At 42.3% G+C, this 19389-nt stretch overlaps 1 protein-coding gene across 1 annotated transcript in view; it reads right to left on the bottom strand.

Moving 5' to 3' along the window:
• Positions 1 to 7586, bottom strand: part of ELOVL5 (ELOVL fatty acid elongase 5) — a 32735-nt gene extending 25149 nt beyond the window's left edge. The window contains exons 1-2 of the mRNA XM_027767192.1: positions 7521 to 7586; positions 4795 to 4982 (exon numbers count right to left, since the gene is read on the bottom strand). Coding sequence (XP_027622993.1) covers positions 4795 to 4982; positions 7521 to 7578 — 246 coding nt within the window. The 5' untranslated portion in view covers positions 7579 to 7586. The remainder of the gene's footprint in view (positions 1 to 4794; positions 4983 to 7520) is intronic.
• Between the last annotated feature and the right edge of the window lie 11803 nt (positions 7587 to 19389).

Below are 19389 nucleotides of genomic sequence, written 5' to 3'. Positions count from 1 at the left end.
CCTGTGAAAGTCCAGTGCCTTAATCACAACACCACCTTCTGGCCCCTATGAAGGCACAGTTTTTGTTTGTTTCTTTGTTAGAGGTGCATGTGCTCACTAGAGAGACAGACAGAAAGGGTGGGGGGGAAGAACACACTTCCCCAACTGGGCATGATGATCATGTCACAATCCCTTCTCTCCCTCCCTCTCTTCAGGATTTTGGGCAGGCACACCCATGGACCTGGCATGTTTCTCATGCTGTGGATCCAAGACTGGAATTGCACAATTGGCCATGTGGGACCTTAACATCAAGCCACAGAGGTAGCCAGGGACACAAGGCTTTTATATTTGCTATAAGGTGACAGTTTTACAAAACTGAGCAATGTAAATGAAGTTGTTTCTCTTGGTTTGCAGTTTGATTTCTGAGCCTTCACCACTGGCTGTGATGTTAGACAATACCTAATTTAATAAGCCAAAGCTAAAAGGCTTTTTCCATAGTCTTATACTTTCAAACTAAAACATACCACTCTTTAAACATACGTCAAGTCAGGGATCCAGAACATTTTTCCTAGAGATAAACACCAAGTTAATGAGATGTAATACCTCATTGCTCTTATTTTTTTCTATCAGATGCTTAAACTATGAACAAATCTGCATTCCTCCTACATTTTTTAAAATAACTGTTTATTTTTATTTATTCATTCATTTATTTTAATTTGGCCAGAGAGAGAAAGAGAATGTGAGAAAGTAAGCCACCAGGTCCAGGACTCGAACCATGGTTGGCCATGTGGGAGTGTCCAGTGTCTTAACCACCAAGCCACCTGCTGGTTCCCCCTTCTACATTTTAAACTAGTTTCACAGTTTCAAGATTGGGATTTAGATATTCTCCTAGTAATTTAAAAGTTTTGGTTGACTCCCCTTCCATTTTCTTATCTCCCTTAAGATTTCTACTGTCTACTTCAAGTGACAGTTTTAATTTGTATAAACCTACCTGTCAAGGAAGCTGTGAATTTATGCCATTCAATTAAATAAGCAAAAATTCCAATGCCAGCCACCCATGGTATCACACAGGTAGCACCACCAGTTGGGAAGCTAGAAGCCACATGGGTGGCTTGGGTCTGGTTTCCAAGTCAACTTGAACATGCTGGGTGTGGCTACACGTGCCTAGTCCTAGTGAACTGGGAGGCTGGGGTAAAAGGATCACAACATAGCAATACCTTATCAAAAATGCTTCTGTCTCTCTCCCCTTTCTCTTTCTCTCTCCCTCTCATACAGTGGGGAGGGGAAACACCATCAATGACTATTTAGAACACTATTCACAGACCCAACTATACATACATAGGCAAGAAGATAAGTCGTGATCATGCAGTTATGTGGCCAAATGGCTCCACCTCTTGGGACAGGTCTTTAAATGAAAGGCCCAACTGGGCTGCATGACCGCCTCAGTTCATTCTGTTGTAAAATTCTTACTGTCTGTCTGTGTCTCAGTATTCAATGGAGTGGAAATGCTATGTTAAGAAAAGAAAAACTCGTAGCTTAAATGAAATTCAAGAGGCTCCATGGAGGGAACCAGCAGTTAGCGTAATGGCTATGTCACTGGACTCCCACGTAGTCGACCGTGGTTCGCGTCCCGGATCCAGTGGCTTCAAACTCACGCCGGGCGCGTGTGCATGCGTGCGTGCCCAAGTTCCCAAGAGGAGAATGGAGGAGAAGGGATTGCGGCGTGACCACCCCCCCCTGGGGGGTGATTTCTCGCTTTCTGTCTCTCTGTCTGTCTGGCGAGCACACGCACCCTATAGCAAAAAAACCTCTCCAAAAAATAAAAATTAAAAAAAAGAGGCTCCATGGAGCAGAGGAAATGCACTGTTCAAGAAAAGCCAGAACAGGGCCAGAAGGTGGTGTGGTGGTTAAGGAACTAGACTAGACTACCACATGGTTGACTGTGGTTTGAATCCTGCACCTAGTGACTTGAAAAATCAAGCATATGTGCATGCATGCCCAAAATCCCTGGGGGAGAATGGAGGAGAAGGGATTGTGCTGTGGCCATCCCCACTGGAAGAGGGGCGGAATTTCTCACTTTCGCTCTCACTGTCTCTGTCTCTCTCCAGCAAGCGCACGTTCCCTATGGCAAAAACCTGGGAGAAAAGAAAAGAAAGGAAAGGCAAGAATGCCAGATCTTCAGCCAGCAGTCGCATGGAGTTAAGGCGGCTGGATTCCACATGGTTGACTTTGTGATTTGAGTCCCAAACCTGGTGACTTGAAAATTACTCTGGGCGTGTGTTCGTGCATGCCCCAAATCCCAAGAGAATAGAGAAGGGATCGCAGTGTGGCCATCCCCCGGCTGATGATTTCTCATTTTTCCTCTCTTCCTGTCTTTCTCTGGCAAGTGCACGGGCCCTGTAGAAACCTTCAAAACAAAACAAAACAAAAAACACATTCCACATGGTGACTGCAGTTCCGATCTCCAGCCAGGACATCTTGAAACGTGCCAGGCATACATGTGTGAGTGCCCAAGACCTGACTAGAAGGAAGGGGCTCATGGCATGACCAGACCCAGTGGAGGGTGCTCCTTTCACTCTCTCCCCACCTCTCATGCATGCACACATACTCTATTATGAAAAAGAATAAAATAAATGAAACACGAAACCTGAACACAGGGCATGTTGTCTGCCATGGTATTACTGATGGGTTTATTTAAGTAGAGAAAAAGAAGTCATATAAAAGTCAAAGGTAAGTATCATCTCACTTGGAGTACTAGGATTTATTTTCAACTCAGGGATATCGGATCTAGATATATTTTTATAAACTTTTTAAAATTATAAAACTATTGTCTCCATGTCTATTGCTCCTCCCTGTACTCTAAGTTGTGAGTTTTAAAATGTGAGTTTCCTCCTCTGTGTATTTCTTAAATCTCTAGATTCAGTGCTTAAGATAGTGCTCGAAATCATTGTTCTCACCAAACTGTCAGAGGAAAATCTACACTTTCTTTTTCTTTTTTAAAGAATTATTTTTACTTAATTTTACTCATCATTGTTATTTAGTTATTTAAGTATGACCAGGATTGAGAGTGAGAAAGTAAGCCACCAAGTCCGGGACTCGAACCATGGTTGACCATGTGGGAGTCTAGCACTGCACCCATGCCACCTGCCAGTCCCTGAAAATTTATACTTTCTATCACTGTGTCTAAACCCCTCAAATTTACTCAGATGCACACAGTAGCAATTTACCCAACAGTTTCCCCCCACCTTTTACCAGGGAATCACCTGTCTAAGAGAGGTTATATTACAAAGTTACCGACGTATCTCCAGGGCTTGAGAAACACGTAAGACAAATGCTTAAGTTCTCAAAGACTTACTCATCTTAAATATTTTTCTCTAGAATATTATTGCTATGTGTAATAATAAACTCTATATAAGCTTTCTTAAATAAATGACTATTATCTATCAATTATGGAAAAATAAACAGTTCACTCTGAAAAACCTGACAGCTTGCTGCAGTTTTGTCCCTTGAACACTGACAGATGTGTACTGTGCTGGGACCAGGAGTCACTCCTGGGCACTTCCCCTGCCTCCAGTCCTGCAATCTCCATCCTGGAGGCTAATTAAACTGCCTTCATTCTAGAACAGGACAGAGAAAAAGCAAAAAAGGAGTTGTAAGCATTTCTTAGTGTGCCAAGCATAAAGCAATGCTAGTAGCTAGTCATAAAAGCTCTACCTGGGCTTAGGAGACATACGTGAGAGAACAGGTCACGGATCCCACAGCAGCAACACCTGCTATCAAATACAGCGTTTCCCATTTGCATATACTCCCCCACACACACTCCTGCCACCTCCACTCAGCCAGGGAGACACCATTAGAGCCTTAAGGCTGATAGAGAATTCATTTTCTCCTCTAAACACTGTTGAGATTCATATCAATTTCCCTCTCCCCGTCCTTCTCTTTACTACTCCTTGGAGAACTAAAGCCATAATAAAAGGTTAAAATCTAAATAGGAAGTCTTGGACATGTTTGCTTTATGTATGGCTGAAGGCTCCACTCCAAAGGATTTAACAATACATTTGTGTTGTAAGCCTGAATGAAAAGTATACACCAGCAGTGCTTATTACCTTTTAGCTTTAAAGTCGACACTATTATTCCTTGCAAAATAGGCAGAACGAAAGTGTGATTCGAATTTGCCTTTCATTTTTATTTAAGCTACAACATTTGCCTTTGAGATCTTCAAGTCTGATTTTCAACATTCCAGTTATAGAAAAGAAACAAGTGGGCCTGACCTCTCACAGACCATTCGAACCTGAACATGGAGTTCATTAACCACTTTTCCTCACTTTTAAGAAAATAACTTGTGATATTTGCCAAGTTACTCGATTATGACAGACTGACTTGTCACAGACAAACCAAACATAAGTACCACCCACTGACTTCCTCCCTCACTTCTAAGTGAGAAACATGTATTAAATGCTTAACAATAAAAAGCTCACAGATCTGTTTTTCATATTTTGTTCATTTCCACACTATATTCTGCTTGCCTGAGAATATTTCTGAAAATATTTAATTCCAAGTATCATATGAAACATGAATAACCAAAGAATAATAAAGGCTTCTAGTTTAAATATTCTAGAAGGTCTCCTTGTACAAACAACTCTGGCATTTTGAAAATCTATTTTAAAACATACTCGAAATGCATTAATATACTTGCTCACCCAGTTCTCTCTCCACCCAAGCAGTTGCTTTCCCTCCAGAATACAAGAATACCACTCAGGACAGTGATATGAATATATTTACGTAAGAAGAAGCCTGTGTTAACCGTTGACTTACCTCGCAGAACATATACAGAGACAGCAATGTGAGTCCAAGGTTATACAGTACTAAAATTCCCCGGCAAGAGAATGCCTGTCTATTTTTCATGTATTTTGGTCCCAGCCATACAATTAATAAATATATGACAGAGCAGATAAATGTAGGTATGTAATTGTCCAGAAGAAACCATCCTTTTACTCTGGTATCTGAAAAAAAAAAAAAAAATCTAGTGGTTAATAAGGTAGATATTCTGAAAAAAGCCACAACTTTTCAGATATTAAAAACATTTTCTCTAACTACAATTTTATAAAGGTCAGCAAATATTAATGTTTCTAAGCTCAACAATGCAACAAAAGAAATGGGGATAAATTTTTAATGCACATTAAACAGGGTGAAGCTCCCCGATACATGTTCTGAATAACAAAAATATATTATTCACGGTTTTTGCCAAGTAAAATAATAATAATAAAAAATCCTTCCCAAAAAATTAAAAGAAATCAGGGACCAGCAAATGGTGTAATGGTTACATCGATGGACTCCTATGTAGTGCAAGTCCCAGATCTGGCTTAAAATTCATACTGTGCCCATGTGCGTGTGTGAGAATGGAGCAGAAGGGATTGTGGCATGGCCATCACCCCCTGTGGGGAGAGGGGAGATGATTTCTTGCCTTCTGTCTCTCTGGCAAGCGCATGTGCCCCATAGCAAATAATCTTGCCAAAAAAGTTAAAAAATAAAGATGTGAAAGAAAAGAAGGAAAAAGCTAAATTTCCCTTTAAAAGGATTTTTTAGCCAGATTTGCTGAACTACACATTGGGTGATGAAACCTAAGACATACAGTCTGTGAGGGCTGAAGGTCATCCCTTCTGAACCAAGGGGTCAGCAGATGTGCCCAGCATGTGCAGACTCAGAGAGAACATGCCACTTAGTCAGGAGAATGACACCGTCACCTTAGAAGGCAACACCTGCGGAGTGCAATGGTCAACAGCACAGGGGACAATGATGAAAGACCAAACATGAAAGTGAAGCAGCATGAACAGATAAGGGACTATTGAAGGTATTCAGGGAACTACGCGTGGTGTAGTAGCTTGAGCAAGATGACCTACACTGATCCAAAGGGGTTACTGGTATAGGAGAGAAGTCTCTAACCCGCATTCCCTTTCCTATGGAGGGACCAAAAGGAAAAGGAAAAACAGGCTCCATAGTTGCCAAAAGCAAACTGACGGGCTCTCCTGGAGAGGCAGTCAGATCCCGTAGGTGTTACATGTCCTTGAAAGATTTCAGTGTCACCTTTTGGCTATCTTCCAGGAAGCTGCCTCTGCAGCATGCTCCCCTTTGCATCCTGACATAATGTCCCCAAAACTGGTAGCTCCTCAATCTTAGCCAAAGCCCCCACCTCTGGAGCTCCAAGGCACATGCAGAATTCTCCTCCCACATCTTCAGAGAGGTGACAGCAGTTGTGGGAGTCTCTGCCTCTCTCTCTGATCCACTGCCACATCACTGGCTAGGCTATCTTGCTCCTCTCTCCAACACTCTTCCCCGCTTGATCTCATAGGACAAGCATAGGATCAATAAAGCATAAATCCACTTGGGGGAATGGAGTGTCAGTCTTCCTTTCTTGCAGAAACCCTCAACTTTCCCCCCAGTGTTTCTCTTGTTTTCTTTGGCTTCAGAGGGAGGTATCCTCTAGAGACTCTCTACTAGCTATTTCCACCGTCAACACAAACACATGTGGATGGATCTAATTTATTCTCTTCCACTGGCAATATAGTAATTTACTTCATCTGCCCCCCTACGGATGGCCATCTAGATAATTTCCAGTCTTGATAAATTATGCTAATGTGTGTGCATCCTTATAACTCTATTTGCCTAACTGATAAGGTTTGCTATAGGATAGGTCTTAGGAGGAGAGCCTCTGGGTCAAAGGGCACGTGTCTTTTAGCGGAAGTCACGACATCCCTCTAGAAAGGATGTAACAATTGAGACTCTCTTCCCACACCACTATCATCACAGAGGAAGCAAAAACATTATTTCATCTCTGCCATACGAACCGATTAAGTTCCTTTCATTGTTTTCTTTTGTACTTCAAAAGTCATGAAACAGAATCTTTTCATCTGTTTAAAAGCCATTTGTAGGTTTTCTGTGAATCTTTCTGTAAGCCTAAGAAGTTTCTTCTTTATAAATAAAACATTAAAATAAATTCTGGATGACATGAAAAGGAAGCAAAATGGAGCTGCTTTACTTTCTAAAAGATGAAAGATTAACAGAAGTATAAAAAGCTAGTTTAGGTGTGTATATTTTTCATTGCCGTGACAAGAGAAGAAAGGACATTTAAAAACCCTTAATACTGTAAAAGGAGAAGGACTGTAAACTGCTATTGCAGCAGTGCATGTTGGAAACCAGCTTCTTTAAGAGACTTACAAGAGTGGAGAAAAACACTTGACGGATAATGGTGAAATCTGCAGTGTTCTCCGGCTGTAAGCTTGGCAGCATAATTTCATCTCCAGCTCAGGTCAGCAGAGGGCCGCACATGGTAGCCATGTCTCTGCTCAAAGGGCCTGGGATGCTGCACAACTTCAAGGACTGTCAGAAGCCCCAGTCGTCTGGGATAAAGCTGATGTTCTCAGAAAAGATGCTACCATTTTCTAGAATCTCCTCATACAATATTTATAAGTGGCTATAAGGAGAATGAGGGCAGGGGTAGAGGGGGTCATGCGGAAGGTAAAGAAAACCAAAAACCACCTTACCTCGGGGGCCTAGCAATGCCTTGAAATAGGTACTAAGTGATGCATCAAAATTTTCCATTTTAAAACCTATTAAAAAAAACACACACACACATTGATTAGTCTCCACTCAAAATGCTTTTTCTACTGTAAAGTAATTTTTCATAAAGATCAAGAATGAATTCTTTCAAAAGACTAGGCTATGAACAAGGTTAAGTTGCTTACGGGAAAAAAAAAAACATTTGTAAACTCATGAAAGTAATCTGTTTGCTAGTTCTAGACTGAAATAAAAAGACACACACTTAGGAATTTACTTTATAAGTGAAGTGCCAGTTTTCTGAACTTCTTTTCTCAGTTCCATTAAAAACTCTTTCCTGATGAAGCTGAAAGCTCAGTGGGGAGAAGAGTGGAACTAAACTGAGAGGTGGCAGACAGACAAGTTCCCATCTGGGCAAGTACTAAGAGTTGAGTGAAGCAAGACAGGAAGAGGCATTTCGGGAAACAGAATGCCACAGTGAAAAGATGGCTCTCTTTGCTTGTTATCTTTATTATTTTAAGATATTTCATGTCTGGGTGGGATGGTGGTTAAGGTGCTGAACTCCAACATGGCCAACTGTGGCTGTAGTCCCAGATCCGGTGGGTTGAAACTCACACTGGGCACACACGCGGGCATGCATGTTCGAAATCCCGAGAGGAGAATGGAGAAGGGACTGCAGTGGCCACTCCCTCTGGGGGTGACTTCTTACTTTTCCCTCTCTCTGTCTCTGTCTATCTGTCTATCTCCAGTGAGCACATGTATCCTATGCCAAAAAACTAAAAGAAAAAAAAAAAATCATGCCTAGGTCCAGAACTGGAACTGTGGTCAACCATGTGGAAATCCAGCACCTTAACCACCATGCCATCTACCAACTCCTTACCTTCATAAATACATCTGAATATTAAAACTGAAAAAAAGAGAGTAAAAATTGCCTAATTGTCCTTTTATTTTGATTTTTTGAAATGTTTGCTACAGGATGCATGCATTCACAAGAGTAAGAGAAACAGAGAGGCAGAAAATGAGAAATCACCCCCAGGAGCAATGACCATGGCACAATCCCTTCTCCTCCATTCTCTCAGGATTTGAGGCACACATACACATGGTCCCAGCATGAGTATCAAGCCACCAGGTTCTGGACTTGAACTGTGGTCAGTCACGTGGAAGTCCAGCTCTTTAACCACGAATATTAGCAAAACCAAAACCACCTTAACAAGTTATGCCACCTACATAATTGTCCTTTAACCACAATCTTTCAGTCCCACTGTCAGAAATAACCTAATGGTAATATGTCCTAGTTCTAGAGACTGTTCCTTTTTTGAGCACAAGAGAGGCTTATGCTAAATGAGTGTTTTCACAGTTGTGGGTCACAACCCAACAGTAGCTGATCGAGTCAACTTAGCCTTAAAAATAATAAACTGACTATGATGGAAGATTACTTTGTCTTCAGCGAGAATGAGGAAACACTGTTACATAAAACTTGAGTTTTACTTATGGTAAGTATGATGTACTTGATCTAATGTAAAATATATTCTTATTGTAGGAGAAACAGTTTAAAAAAAAAAAAGAAAAACACTGGTTTATATATAGAAGCATATATATTAATTGCTCATCTTTATTTCATAAAACATCTTGCAAATTGTGGTTATAGATTTACCTTATTTTTTCTTTTTTATGATTATTTATTTATATTACCATTTTTTTTTTAATTTTACCAGAGAGAGAAAGAGAAAGGGAAAGTGAGGAAAGCAAGCCACTAGTTCCAGGACTCGAACCGTGGTCAACCATGTGGGAATCCAGCATCTTTACCACCATGCCACCTGCCAGCCCTTTTACCTTCATTTTCTAAGACTCCATAGCTCCCGACATGCCCACTCCACATCTGGCAGAAGGTGTACGTTTAGAGATAACTAAGCATCTTTCATATGCCTATTGACAAGCCCATCTATATTGAAGTTAGAAGGCACACATTTTCAACTTTCCTGGCTACTCTTCTTATAGAAATAACCACCAATACTATAACTTCTAATGGCAAAGGCAAAACCTGTTTTATTAAGTAAACTGTTCCTGTTTTAGTGATTCTTCTCGTCCTGGGCCTGCCACACTGGTATATAGATTCACTCTTTAGATGATTCCATAACATGATCTCGACTCTAGCAGTTACCATTAAATCGTGAGGGAGAGGCAGCAGAAGCCATCAAAGATACATTGAAAACAGCAGCTACCAGGGTTCTGTCCCTACAGCTTTCTTGCCTGAGAGGGACTTGGGAGGGTACTTACTGACACCTTTTAGTCTGTGGCTGGAAACCCAAATGGTAACAGGTCAGTCAACCTCTGTCTCTCAATAGGAACAAAACCTGGGCCAGCAGGTGGCATGGTGGTTAAGATACTGGAGGCTTCCATAAGGGTGACCATGGTTCAAGTCCCGGACCTGGTGGCTCACTTTCTCACTTTCTGTCTCTGCCTCTCTCTGGTGAGCATACATGTCCTATAGCGAATTAAAAATTATAATAATAAATAAAATTAGATAAATAATTATTTAAAAACAGTTGCAAAACCATGGCACTATATTCCTTCTGAAATTCAACAAACGTTTTTGTTTTAAAAACTTTTTAAACATTTATTTATTAATATCTATGTTTTGCTGTGATTTTCAAGCTGCTGGGTCTAGGACTTGAACTGTTGTCAGCCATGTGGAAATCCAGCACCTTAACCACCATGCCATCTGCTGACCCCTATTTTCATGTTTTTAATTTGCCAGAGTCCTCTGAGACACAGAGAGAGAGAAGCAAAATGAGAAAGTATCTCCCATGAGGCATGGTCACACCACAATCCCTTCTCTTCTATCTTCCCCTCCTTTTAGGATTTTGGGCATGCAAGCGTATATGCCCAGCAAGTTTCTCAAGTACCAAGGTCTGGGACTCAAATCATACAGGTGGCCATGTGGGATCCAGCTGCCTTAACCATGCCTCTGGCTAGTCCACAAATAATGTCATATTTTTGTAAAATTTAAAATCATTCATTAATTTAACCTCACACATGATGAATGGTAGGCCATATATATGGAGAGAACAGGGCCCTGGCCCGCCACTGGCTACATCCCAAGCAATGATGACATCAAGTGGAACAAGGCCACAAAGGCCATGACTACTGGACTGAGTAAGTGATGGACAAACTGCTCGCTGGGGACAGATTTACCTTCTTCTAAGACATTTCAATCTGGACCCTTACCCAGCTGATGGGTAAGACTAAGTAAGCACTGTGTCACGTTAATGTACTATGACCAAGTATTAGGCATGAAGGGCTTTACAGGTATAGAGACATAACAGGTTGGCCGATGATCAAGTGGCTCAATGTTGGGGTCTTTAGAAGACAACTCAGGTTTGAAAGTCATTTCTCCCCACTTATTAGCAACATGACCTCGGATAAGTTATTTAACCTTCCATCTGAAAAATGGGGGAAACAGTAAAGAAATTGCCTGTAAGCTCGATAAGATCAAATGATTTAACACATATAAGGCCCTTAGAGCAGTACCTGGCAAGTAAGCCTTCAGTACATGCTTCTTGCTATGTGTGTGTCACAGGATCAACTCCATGACAAATGCTGTCAGCTCTCCATGGCTGGTCCTGCTTCTCAGCAGGGCACCACTGGCATTCAAGTGAAAACAACCATTGTCCTGTGCACTGTGGATGGTTACCTTTCTCTGGCCCCTGCGCACTAGATGCCATCAGTGAGGAGCTGGTCATCATGATAACCCTCATTGTTTATTATGTCCAAGTCCTAACACCCCTAGGAGGACAGCTACAGAAGGTGGAACATAGTGGAGGGCATCTCAGTATAAGAACTAGTCAGGAAGACAGTATCCAAACAAAAAAATATAAGATTAAAATGAAATCTACTAATTAAAAACATAAATATCAAGCGCCTACTATGGTATACTAAGGGTTGCTGAGTAGGGGTAAACCCCGAAGACCATACCTGGTGACCCAGAACAAATGAGAAATTCATAATGGAGGGAGAAGTCAGATTCAGCCACCCGAAAACAAAATCCAGTTTGCTAATGAGTGGATACATATAATATATATATACATACACACACACACACACATATATAATATACATATATATTTATATAATATATATGCGTGTGTGTATATGTGTGTGTGTGTGTATAATTTTTGCCATAGAACACTTGCACTCACAAGAGAGACAGAGACGGAAAATGAGAAATCACCCCCCAGGCTGCAGTCCCTTCTCCATTCTCCTCTTAGGATATTGGGCACACATGCACACACACCCATCATGAGGTTTAAGCCACCAGGTCCGGGACTTGAACTATGTGAGAGTTTAGTGACATAATCATTGTGTCATCTGCTGGTCCCACAGATAAGTAGATATTAACACAATGCAATAGTAATACAAGGTTAAAACAATATAAGCCTGGGGCCAGCAGGTGGCATGGTAGTTAAGGCACTGAACTCCCACATGGCTGACTGCAGTTCCAGTCTCAGACTTGGAGGCTTGCATTCTCACTTCCTTTCTCTCTGGTGAGCATGTGTGCTCTATAGCAAATTAAAAAGAAATAATCATAAAATAATTTTTTGAGAGACAGTTGTTTTGGGGAGTATAGGGTGTATGTACTCGCTGGGGAGAGAGAGGGAGACAGAAAGTGAGAAATCACCCTCCATTGGGTCTGGCCACACCACAATTCCTTCTCCTCCATTCGCCTCTTCATATTTTGGGCACACACACACACGCGGATTTGGTGTGAGTTTAAGCTGCTGGGTCTAAGACTTAAACTGCAGTTGACTATGTGGGAATCCAGTGACGTAACCATTAAGCCATCTGCGGATCCCAATAAATAATTCTTAAAAAAAAAAAAGAAAAGAAAGAAAGAAAAAGAAAAAGAAAAAGAAAAAGGAAAAAAGGCTTAAAATACATGTTTAGGGGGCCAGCAGGTGGTGTGGTGGTTAAAGCACTGGATCCCATATGGCCAACTCCAAGGTTCAAGTCCCAGACCTGGTAGCTTGAGAAACATGCCTAGTGTGTGTGCATGTGTGCCCAAAAATCCTAAGAGGAGAACAGAGGAGAAGGGACGAAGGTGTGGCCATCCCTCCTGGGGGTAATTTCTTTCCTTCTTACCCTGGTGAGAATGTACCCTATGGCAAAAAAACAAAACAAAACCCACCTAAGTACATAAGTAAATAAAAATACATGTTTAAAACCACACTGGGTCAAATGAACATAAATGAATGAATAAATAAAAGTAAATAATTCTTTAAAAAAAAAAACTGTAAAAATTCAGAGAACAGTACTCTGCGATCTAACGTCAGATATACCTAACAGAAACAATAAAGGAACCAAACATTCTACTTTTTAACTAAGAAGCCTTTCAGAGGGCTGTAACCAGTTTTGGTTTCTATGGAAGTACAATATAGAAAAGCTGGAAATGAATGTCAACAAACGTTTCAAAATGATAGAACACAGATGGGTGGGTTAGGGTGGGGGGTGGGGAAGGAGGACATTAGAGGACTTGGGGAAAAAAATGAGTTCCAGGAATTGCTATAAACGACTTATTATTCCAAGGACGTCAGCCCAGGACACAGCCCAGTGTGAGGATCCAGGCTAACATGGCAACAGAGAAGCAGCTTGATGAAACATAAGGCAAAACGTCAGTCCGAGAGTGCTGAACCCAGTAACCAGCCACCAAAAGAGACTGCGGGATTTTGTATTTGGAGATATTGAAAAATCCTATTTCAAGCCATCTGTTCCAAATCATCTAAGCCTAAATCTATCTTGAACAGTGGCTCCGCAGAAGCTGGCAGGCACAGTAACACTCTTTGGTCTTTACAAAATGGAGTGTCTTCTCTGGAAAAGCACACACGAGGGGTGATTTTGTCAAAAACGGTACAGCTGTTCTCAGACAGCATTTCTTCTCAGCTGAGAAGACACTGCACTTCTCTTAGTTTGCAGAACCTCACACAATCAAACTTAAGAACATATTGAAAAAGCTGGCAAAACATTCTCTAAAAGAACAGATATGTGTAAATAATGAGAATGATTTTTAAAGGGCTGCTTGTTGTTCCTAAAATGTCTATGTGAAAAAGAGAAGAAAAGGGTGAGTAAAGGTGGTCCCTAGAACACAGGCCCTTGATCCATGAATCACAGGCCTGATTCTGGACTGGACTGACATGTTAAATATTTTCCCCAAACTCTTCCTAGCATACTCTCGACTGGACATGTACTATAATCTCAGACAATTTTTACATAGGTCACCAAGAGACATTTTCACCAGCAGTTTTTCTTTTGTCATTCACTCAGCATAAAGTTGTTTCTGCACAGCCGGCCCCATAGCCAGCCCTCAGTACTGTGCAGTAACTTTTTCATTCATACCACACACTGACCAAGGGCCTGCCACGTGCTAGGCACTGAGGCCCTGAGATCTTGAGAGACAGCAGGGAACAAGTCAAAATTCTAGCCTGGGGGCCAAAGACCACATACATATATTAACTACGAGAGAAACACCTGCATAGGTAAAGGAGGTAGGATCACAAGGCAGAGGTCTGAGTGGTGAGAGCAAGCCCGCCATTCACTGGGAGCAAGGGAATTCTCCCTAGAGGGCAGGTGAGTGCAATGGCCCCCAGGCCAGGGCAGGGGAAGTGGGCAGAATCTGGGAGGCCTTCTGCCCTCCACTCTCTGCTCAGTGTCCAGGCCTTGCTCAGTGGTAAAGAGGTCAACTGCGTGACACATCTCGCAGAGAATGCATGGCCAATGGGCTGGGAACAGAAGACAGTGCCAATACTTAATGCTCACGCTGCTGCCATTCCTTCACCCGCTCCGCTGCAGTCCGCCTGCCAGCAATGTGCCCTTTTCACTCTCCTCTTCCTTGCTGAGCTTCATCTGCTGCACCGCATGAACAGTACAAAAGGTCTCAGCAGATGAACTTCTCATCGCCAGGCCAGGCCACCCGCCCCACTGGGTAAATTGGGCACTTGCTGAGTGGCCTGTGGGCTGAGATTAAACTCTTTTGTACTTTTCTAAAGGAACGGGAGACACAGAGCCCTGCAGAACCCTTGACACTTTGCCTAGTGATCTAGAATTATGGGAACAGCATGACCCACTTTGCACGAGGTGCCCATCCGTGGTGCCAGGCCTGCAGCGTGCCTGCCTGCTGCAGTGCCCCACCTTCCAAGCTGCATGGGACAGTGACATCACTTCTCAATAACCCAAGTCACTCCACAGGCAGCTTGGTAAGCTGAGCCAAGTGGGAACACAGCTGCTTTGTACAACTGTACTAACAGGGACCAAGCCCAGGCGCTAGGGCCCCCTGGAAGAGGAGCTTTGGTCCCCTGAACAAAAGAATCAGTCATTCTTTGATCTCACTGGTTCTCCACACACTGGCAGGGAAAGGGATGTGGTTGGGGGGTGGTCAGCACCTCCCAGGAACCAGATCATGCTGACATCAAGCCAAAGCACTGGTTCCTATCCTCTTTAAGCAGGAGTCTGACTTCCACTCGACCTCGGGGGCTTCCCAGAATTATAGATGGTAACGGAGAGTGATAGGATCCGGTAAAAAATAATTCTAAGCACAACAGTATTCCAAAGCTATTTACTAGTTTGAAAGCCACAAACAGAAAATTATAACAATGAAAACAAAATAAGGGCATGTACACCAGAAGGGACTTTCTGTTTCTTGCTATAGGGTGTGTGCGCTTGCCAGAAGACAAAGGGAGAGGGAAAGTGACAATCACCCCCTTGAGGGTTATGCCCACACCAAAATCCCTTCTCCTCTATTCTCTCAGGACCTTGGGCACACAGGTACATATGCCTGATGTGATTTTCAAGCCACTGGATTCCGGACTCAAACTGGGCAGTCAGCCAAGTGGAATCTAGCACTTTAGCCTCCATGTCACCTGCAGGCCCCACTAGAATGGATTTTAAGAGATTTCTTCTCTGTGTACATTTCCTAAAACACTCATAGTTGAAAAATCCATGTCCCACTGTAAAATTCTAGAGTGCTTTTGGTAACCATGCATTATGACAGTGTCTCATTTTAAGTATAGTCATGGGTCACTTAATGAAGGGGGTGTGTTCGGAAGAATGCATCAGTAGGTGATTCTGTCACTGTTAGGCGAACGTCACGGAGTGTACTTACACCAGCCTAGATAGTATAACCTCCTCCACGCCTAGGCCATATGGTGTAGCCTGTTATAATCTTATGAGACCAAGGCCAGCAGGTGGCATGGTGGTAAAGGCGCTGGACTCCCATATGGTCAACCATGGTCTTGAGTTCCAGCTGTGGTGACTTGAAAATCACACCAGGTGTGTGTGCAAGTGTGCCCAGAATCCTGTGAGAAGGGACTGTGGCACAACCACCACCCTCACCCCTGGAGGGTGAATTCTCACTTTCCCTTTCACTGTCTTTGTCTCTCTGAGCACAGGTGACCTATGGTGTGTGAGGGGGGGAATCTTATGAGACCACCAGAGTCTAAGTGATCTGTCGCTGACTGCAACAACTTTATGCAGCACATCATTATATCTCACTATGAAAAATGGATTGGGGCTGGTCATTTTCTTCATAAATTACTGTATCTACATTTGAGTTTATTTCCCCTGGGAGAGTGATGGAGAGAAGCACCCCTAAGAGGGTCTCTGTGCAGTGAACCACTCCCAGCTCAGCCAGCTGGGATCACAGGTACACGTGCATGTCCCCAGTGTGTGTACAGAGAGACCCAGGATGCAAACCCATGGCTCCCCACGAAGGTCAGCACCTTGGCCTAAGCTGTGCCACCATCTGGCCCTTAAACTACCTTATACTTACAGGGACAGCTGGAGGAGCGCGCCTGTGTGAAAAAGTTCAGCATGCCTCTCTCTGACTCATTCTCACCACTGATTAGTGTCCCCAGGCAAGTTCTTGCTTCAAGTACTAAGAAATGCTGGGATTCTAGAATCCTGAAGCCTGAACAAGAGAGAAAGATTGAACCCGCACAGCATAAACTAAAGAAATCTAGAAATACTGACATGCACAGATATAAAAGGGCAAAAACCAAACACCCCAGAGAGCCCTGCTCGTGTGGAACATCTGTCTACTCATTAGCTCCCTCCAAGAGCAGCGTTTCCAGGCAAAGCACGTGTGGGAGGTTAAATAAACATCAGTGTTCCCTCTGAATTAACACCAAACAGTTCTGGAAGTGTGTTTGAAGAAAGACCCCACATACCAGCCCTCCTCTACCTTTCCATTTGGCCCTCAAGGAGGACAAGAACTGCGGGTCGGGGGACAGGGTGGAGCTGCAACAAAGGAAGAAGGTTGCCGAGGGTCAGGAAGGAGACGGCACAGGAAGTTGTGCTGTCACTACTCTCAAGGCGAAGTCTCTGTCTCAAGAAGAGTACAGGCACTAATAGTCACCTTGGCCATTTCTGTCCAGAGCAGGAGAAAGTGACAAAGCTGCCCCGCAAGTAAAAAGTAGAGGGATCTTAAGGCACATCTGTTTAAAAACAGATCAAGATTAAAAAACAAAACAAACAAACAAAAAGACAAGCAAAATATTGGTATAAGGATCATAGAAAAGAAAGTTCATTTCCCAAGCTCATAACCAGGCTGCTGGCTGACTCTAAAGCATCAAGATCTCCAGGATCAAACTGTGGTGTTTCAGACTACGACAATGCTAGCAGTCGGCTCTCTTCGGCAAGCATCCTATGAAATCAGTCGAATCACACTACTTTCGGTTTAAAAATACACTTACGGCAGAACTTTAACTGCTGTCTACCATAACTGTCTCATCATAGCCTGTTTTTTTTTTTCTTTTTTTTAATTGTCAGAGTTCACCTAAAACTGAATGAATCAAACTGAGCTTACAATCCTATTACAAGGGCTCAGGCTGAACTTTCCCTCCATCCTACATTTTCTCTTCCGTGATATTTATCCCTTGTCCCTTTTAATAGTCAACTTGTGTTCAGCCGGCATGGGAATACTCCCCAAACTGGCTGCTGATTACACAAAATAAAAAAATAAAAAATTAAACAGTCCTTTAAATCCATAGTCCTGACACTGTTTCTTGAACTTAAAAAGGTTTTTCTAGGTTGGGAAAATCAGCTCCCAAATAAAATCTTGCTAAGAAGTAAAATACAAAATATTATCCTAAAGACCTTAAAAGAACATCCAAGTTCTAACACACTTTGAGACATAAAAGTAATTTGACAACAGAATCCTTTTAAAATGCTGGTGTTTTCCCCTGGGGGTGGGGAAATATCTCTTTCTCTGTAAAATAAATAAATAAAATAAAATAAAATGGTGGTGCTTAAATAATAACTTTGAACTAGAAACCAGACATTGACTCATAAAAACAAAAACAAAAGCCACATCAACAAACGGTATCTCTCATCACATATACTATCATTCCAACCATCTACGCTTACTCTTTTCCCACACAGAATTTCCAGTTTCTAACCTCCTTTTTAAGGGGATAGCAAACACGTGTTAGTACTCTGATAAGGTCATTTCCCCCCTGCCATACATCATACATGAAGAAAAAGAACACAGCCCTATACAGTCTTCCATAAGTGGCTGCAGAACTAGGGCACTGGTGTGTTCTACAAAGCACTACAATAGGTTAGCACCAGAGTTAAAGAACAACTTCATTCTGGTATAATGGACAATTTGGGAGGGGGGACTTTTTAAATGTTACCACCATCTGTCCTTAGTTGCCACCAGAGAACTAAAAAGTATCTAAGCAATGCTAGAGAAGGACATTCTTCAAAAACCATGGAGAGTCATACTAGTGCTTTGTTCTTAATGACTTATCTGTGGTCCTTCCTTCTTACTCTCCCTCGTCTTCACCTCTGGCCCTTTTCCCACACCCCAGATTGGGCCTTACAAGGGGTGCCTACTCATCCACGCCCATGGCCTCTCATGTGCCTACTCACAAAGAACTCTGTCTGACAACTCATTCTGCGCAAAACAACTTGCACTTTTTACGACCCGACCCGGAGACTTATAGTTAGGTGTTGTGGGAACGGACTCTGTACCTCCTTAATTAGAGCAAGAACTCTTCAAGGGCAAGTATTCCAATGTGCTCTGAGTAGTGATTATCTACTGGCTGCTATGAATGAGGAGCTATACCTACTGCTATTACATAACAAAAAGGAGCCACAACGGCACACATGAGCCCTCAATGGCAACTTCCCAAAACACGGATAAATCCTAGTTACAGAAGGCATCTCTGGGGAACAATGTCTAGTGTTATAAAATAGAGTGGGGAGTGTGTGGTGAACAATAACTGGAACAAATGGTTGGAATGATAGGTATACCAATAACCTTGATTTAATCATCGCACGTTGTATTCATGGGCTAAAAAACACTGTAACGATTGTCATATTATTAAAAAATGATTATTAAAAAGAGAGAAGCCATTTCCTCAGGGAACACTTCAATGCTAATAATGTGGAATTCTAACAGAGGCGTTCTAATCTCATCTACTACATGATCAGTAAAAGCAGTTTATATAGTGCAAAACAAATTTTGAAAATACCAAGAAAACACACACACACATCTTAAACATTTAAGGGAATATTCCCATTTAGAGATAGAAAGATATTTATTTTTCTAGTCTTGGAATACACACACACGCGCGCACACACACACACACACACACACACACACTCGGTCTATGAAATTCAGATGCAGAAAATGTCTTCGGCAGTGGCAAGGGCCATCTGACAACTTGACTCTAGGAGACATGTGAAGTGAACACAGCTGTAGAACAGAATGCACCATCAAGTTCAAAGTTCTTCTCCAACTCTAGCAGCGTTAGGGCACAGATCCTGCACACCAATCCACTTAACAAACAAGCATTCGGAGAG

Source organism: Tupaia chinensis, unplaced genomic scaffold (assembly GCF_000334495.1).
Source record: "Tupaia chinensis unplaced genomic scaffold, TupChi_1.0 Scaffold144010_1, whole genome shotgun sequence".
In the NCBI taxonomy this organism is placed as follows: domain Eukaryota; kingdom Metazoa; phylum Chordata; class Mammalia; order Scandentia; family Tupaiidae; genus Tupaia; species Tupaia belangeri.
This window is presented reverse-complemented; position numbering and strand designations above follow the sequence as displayed.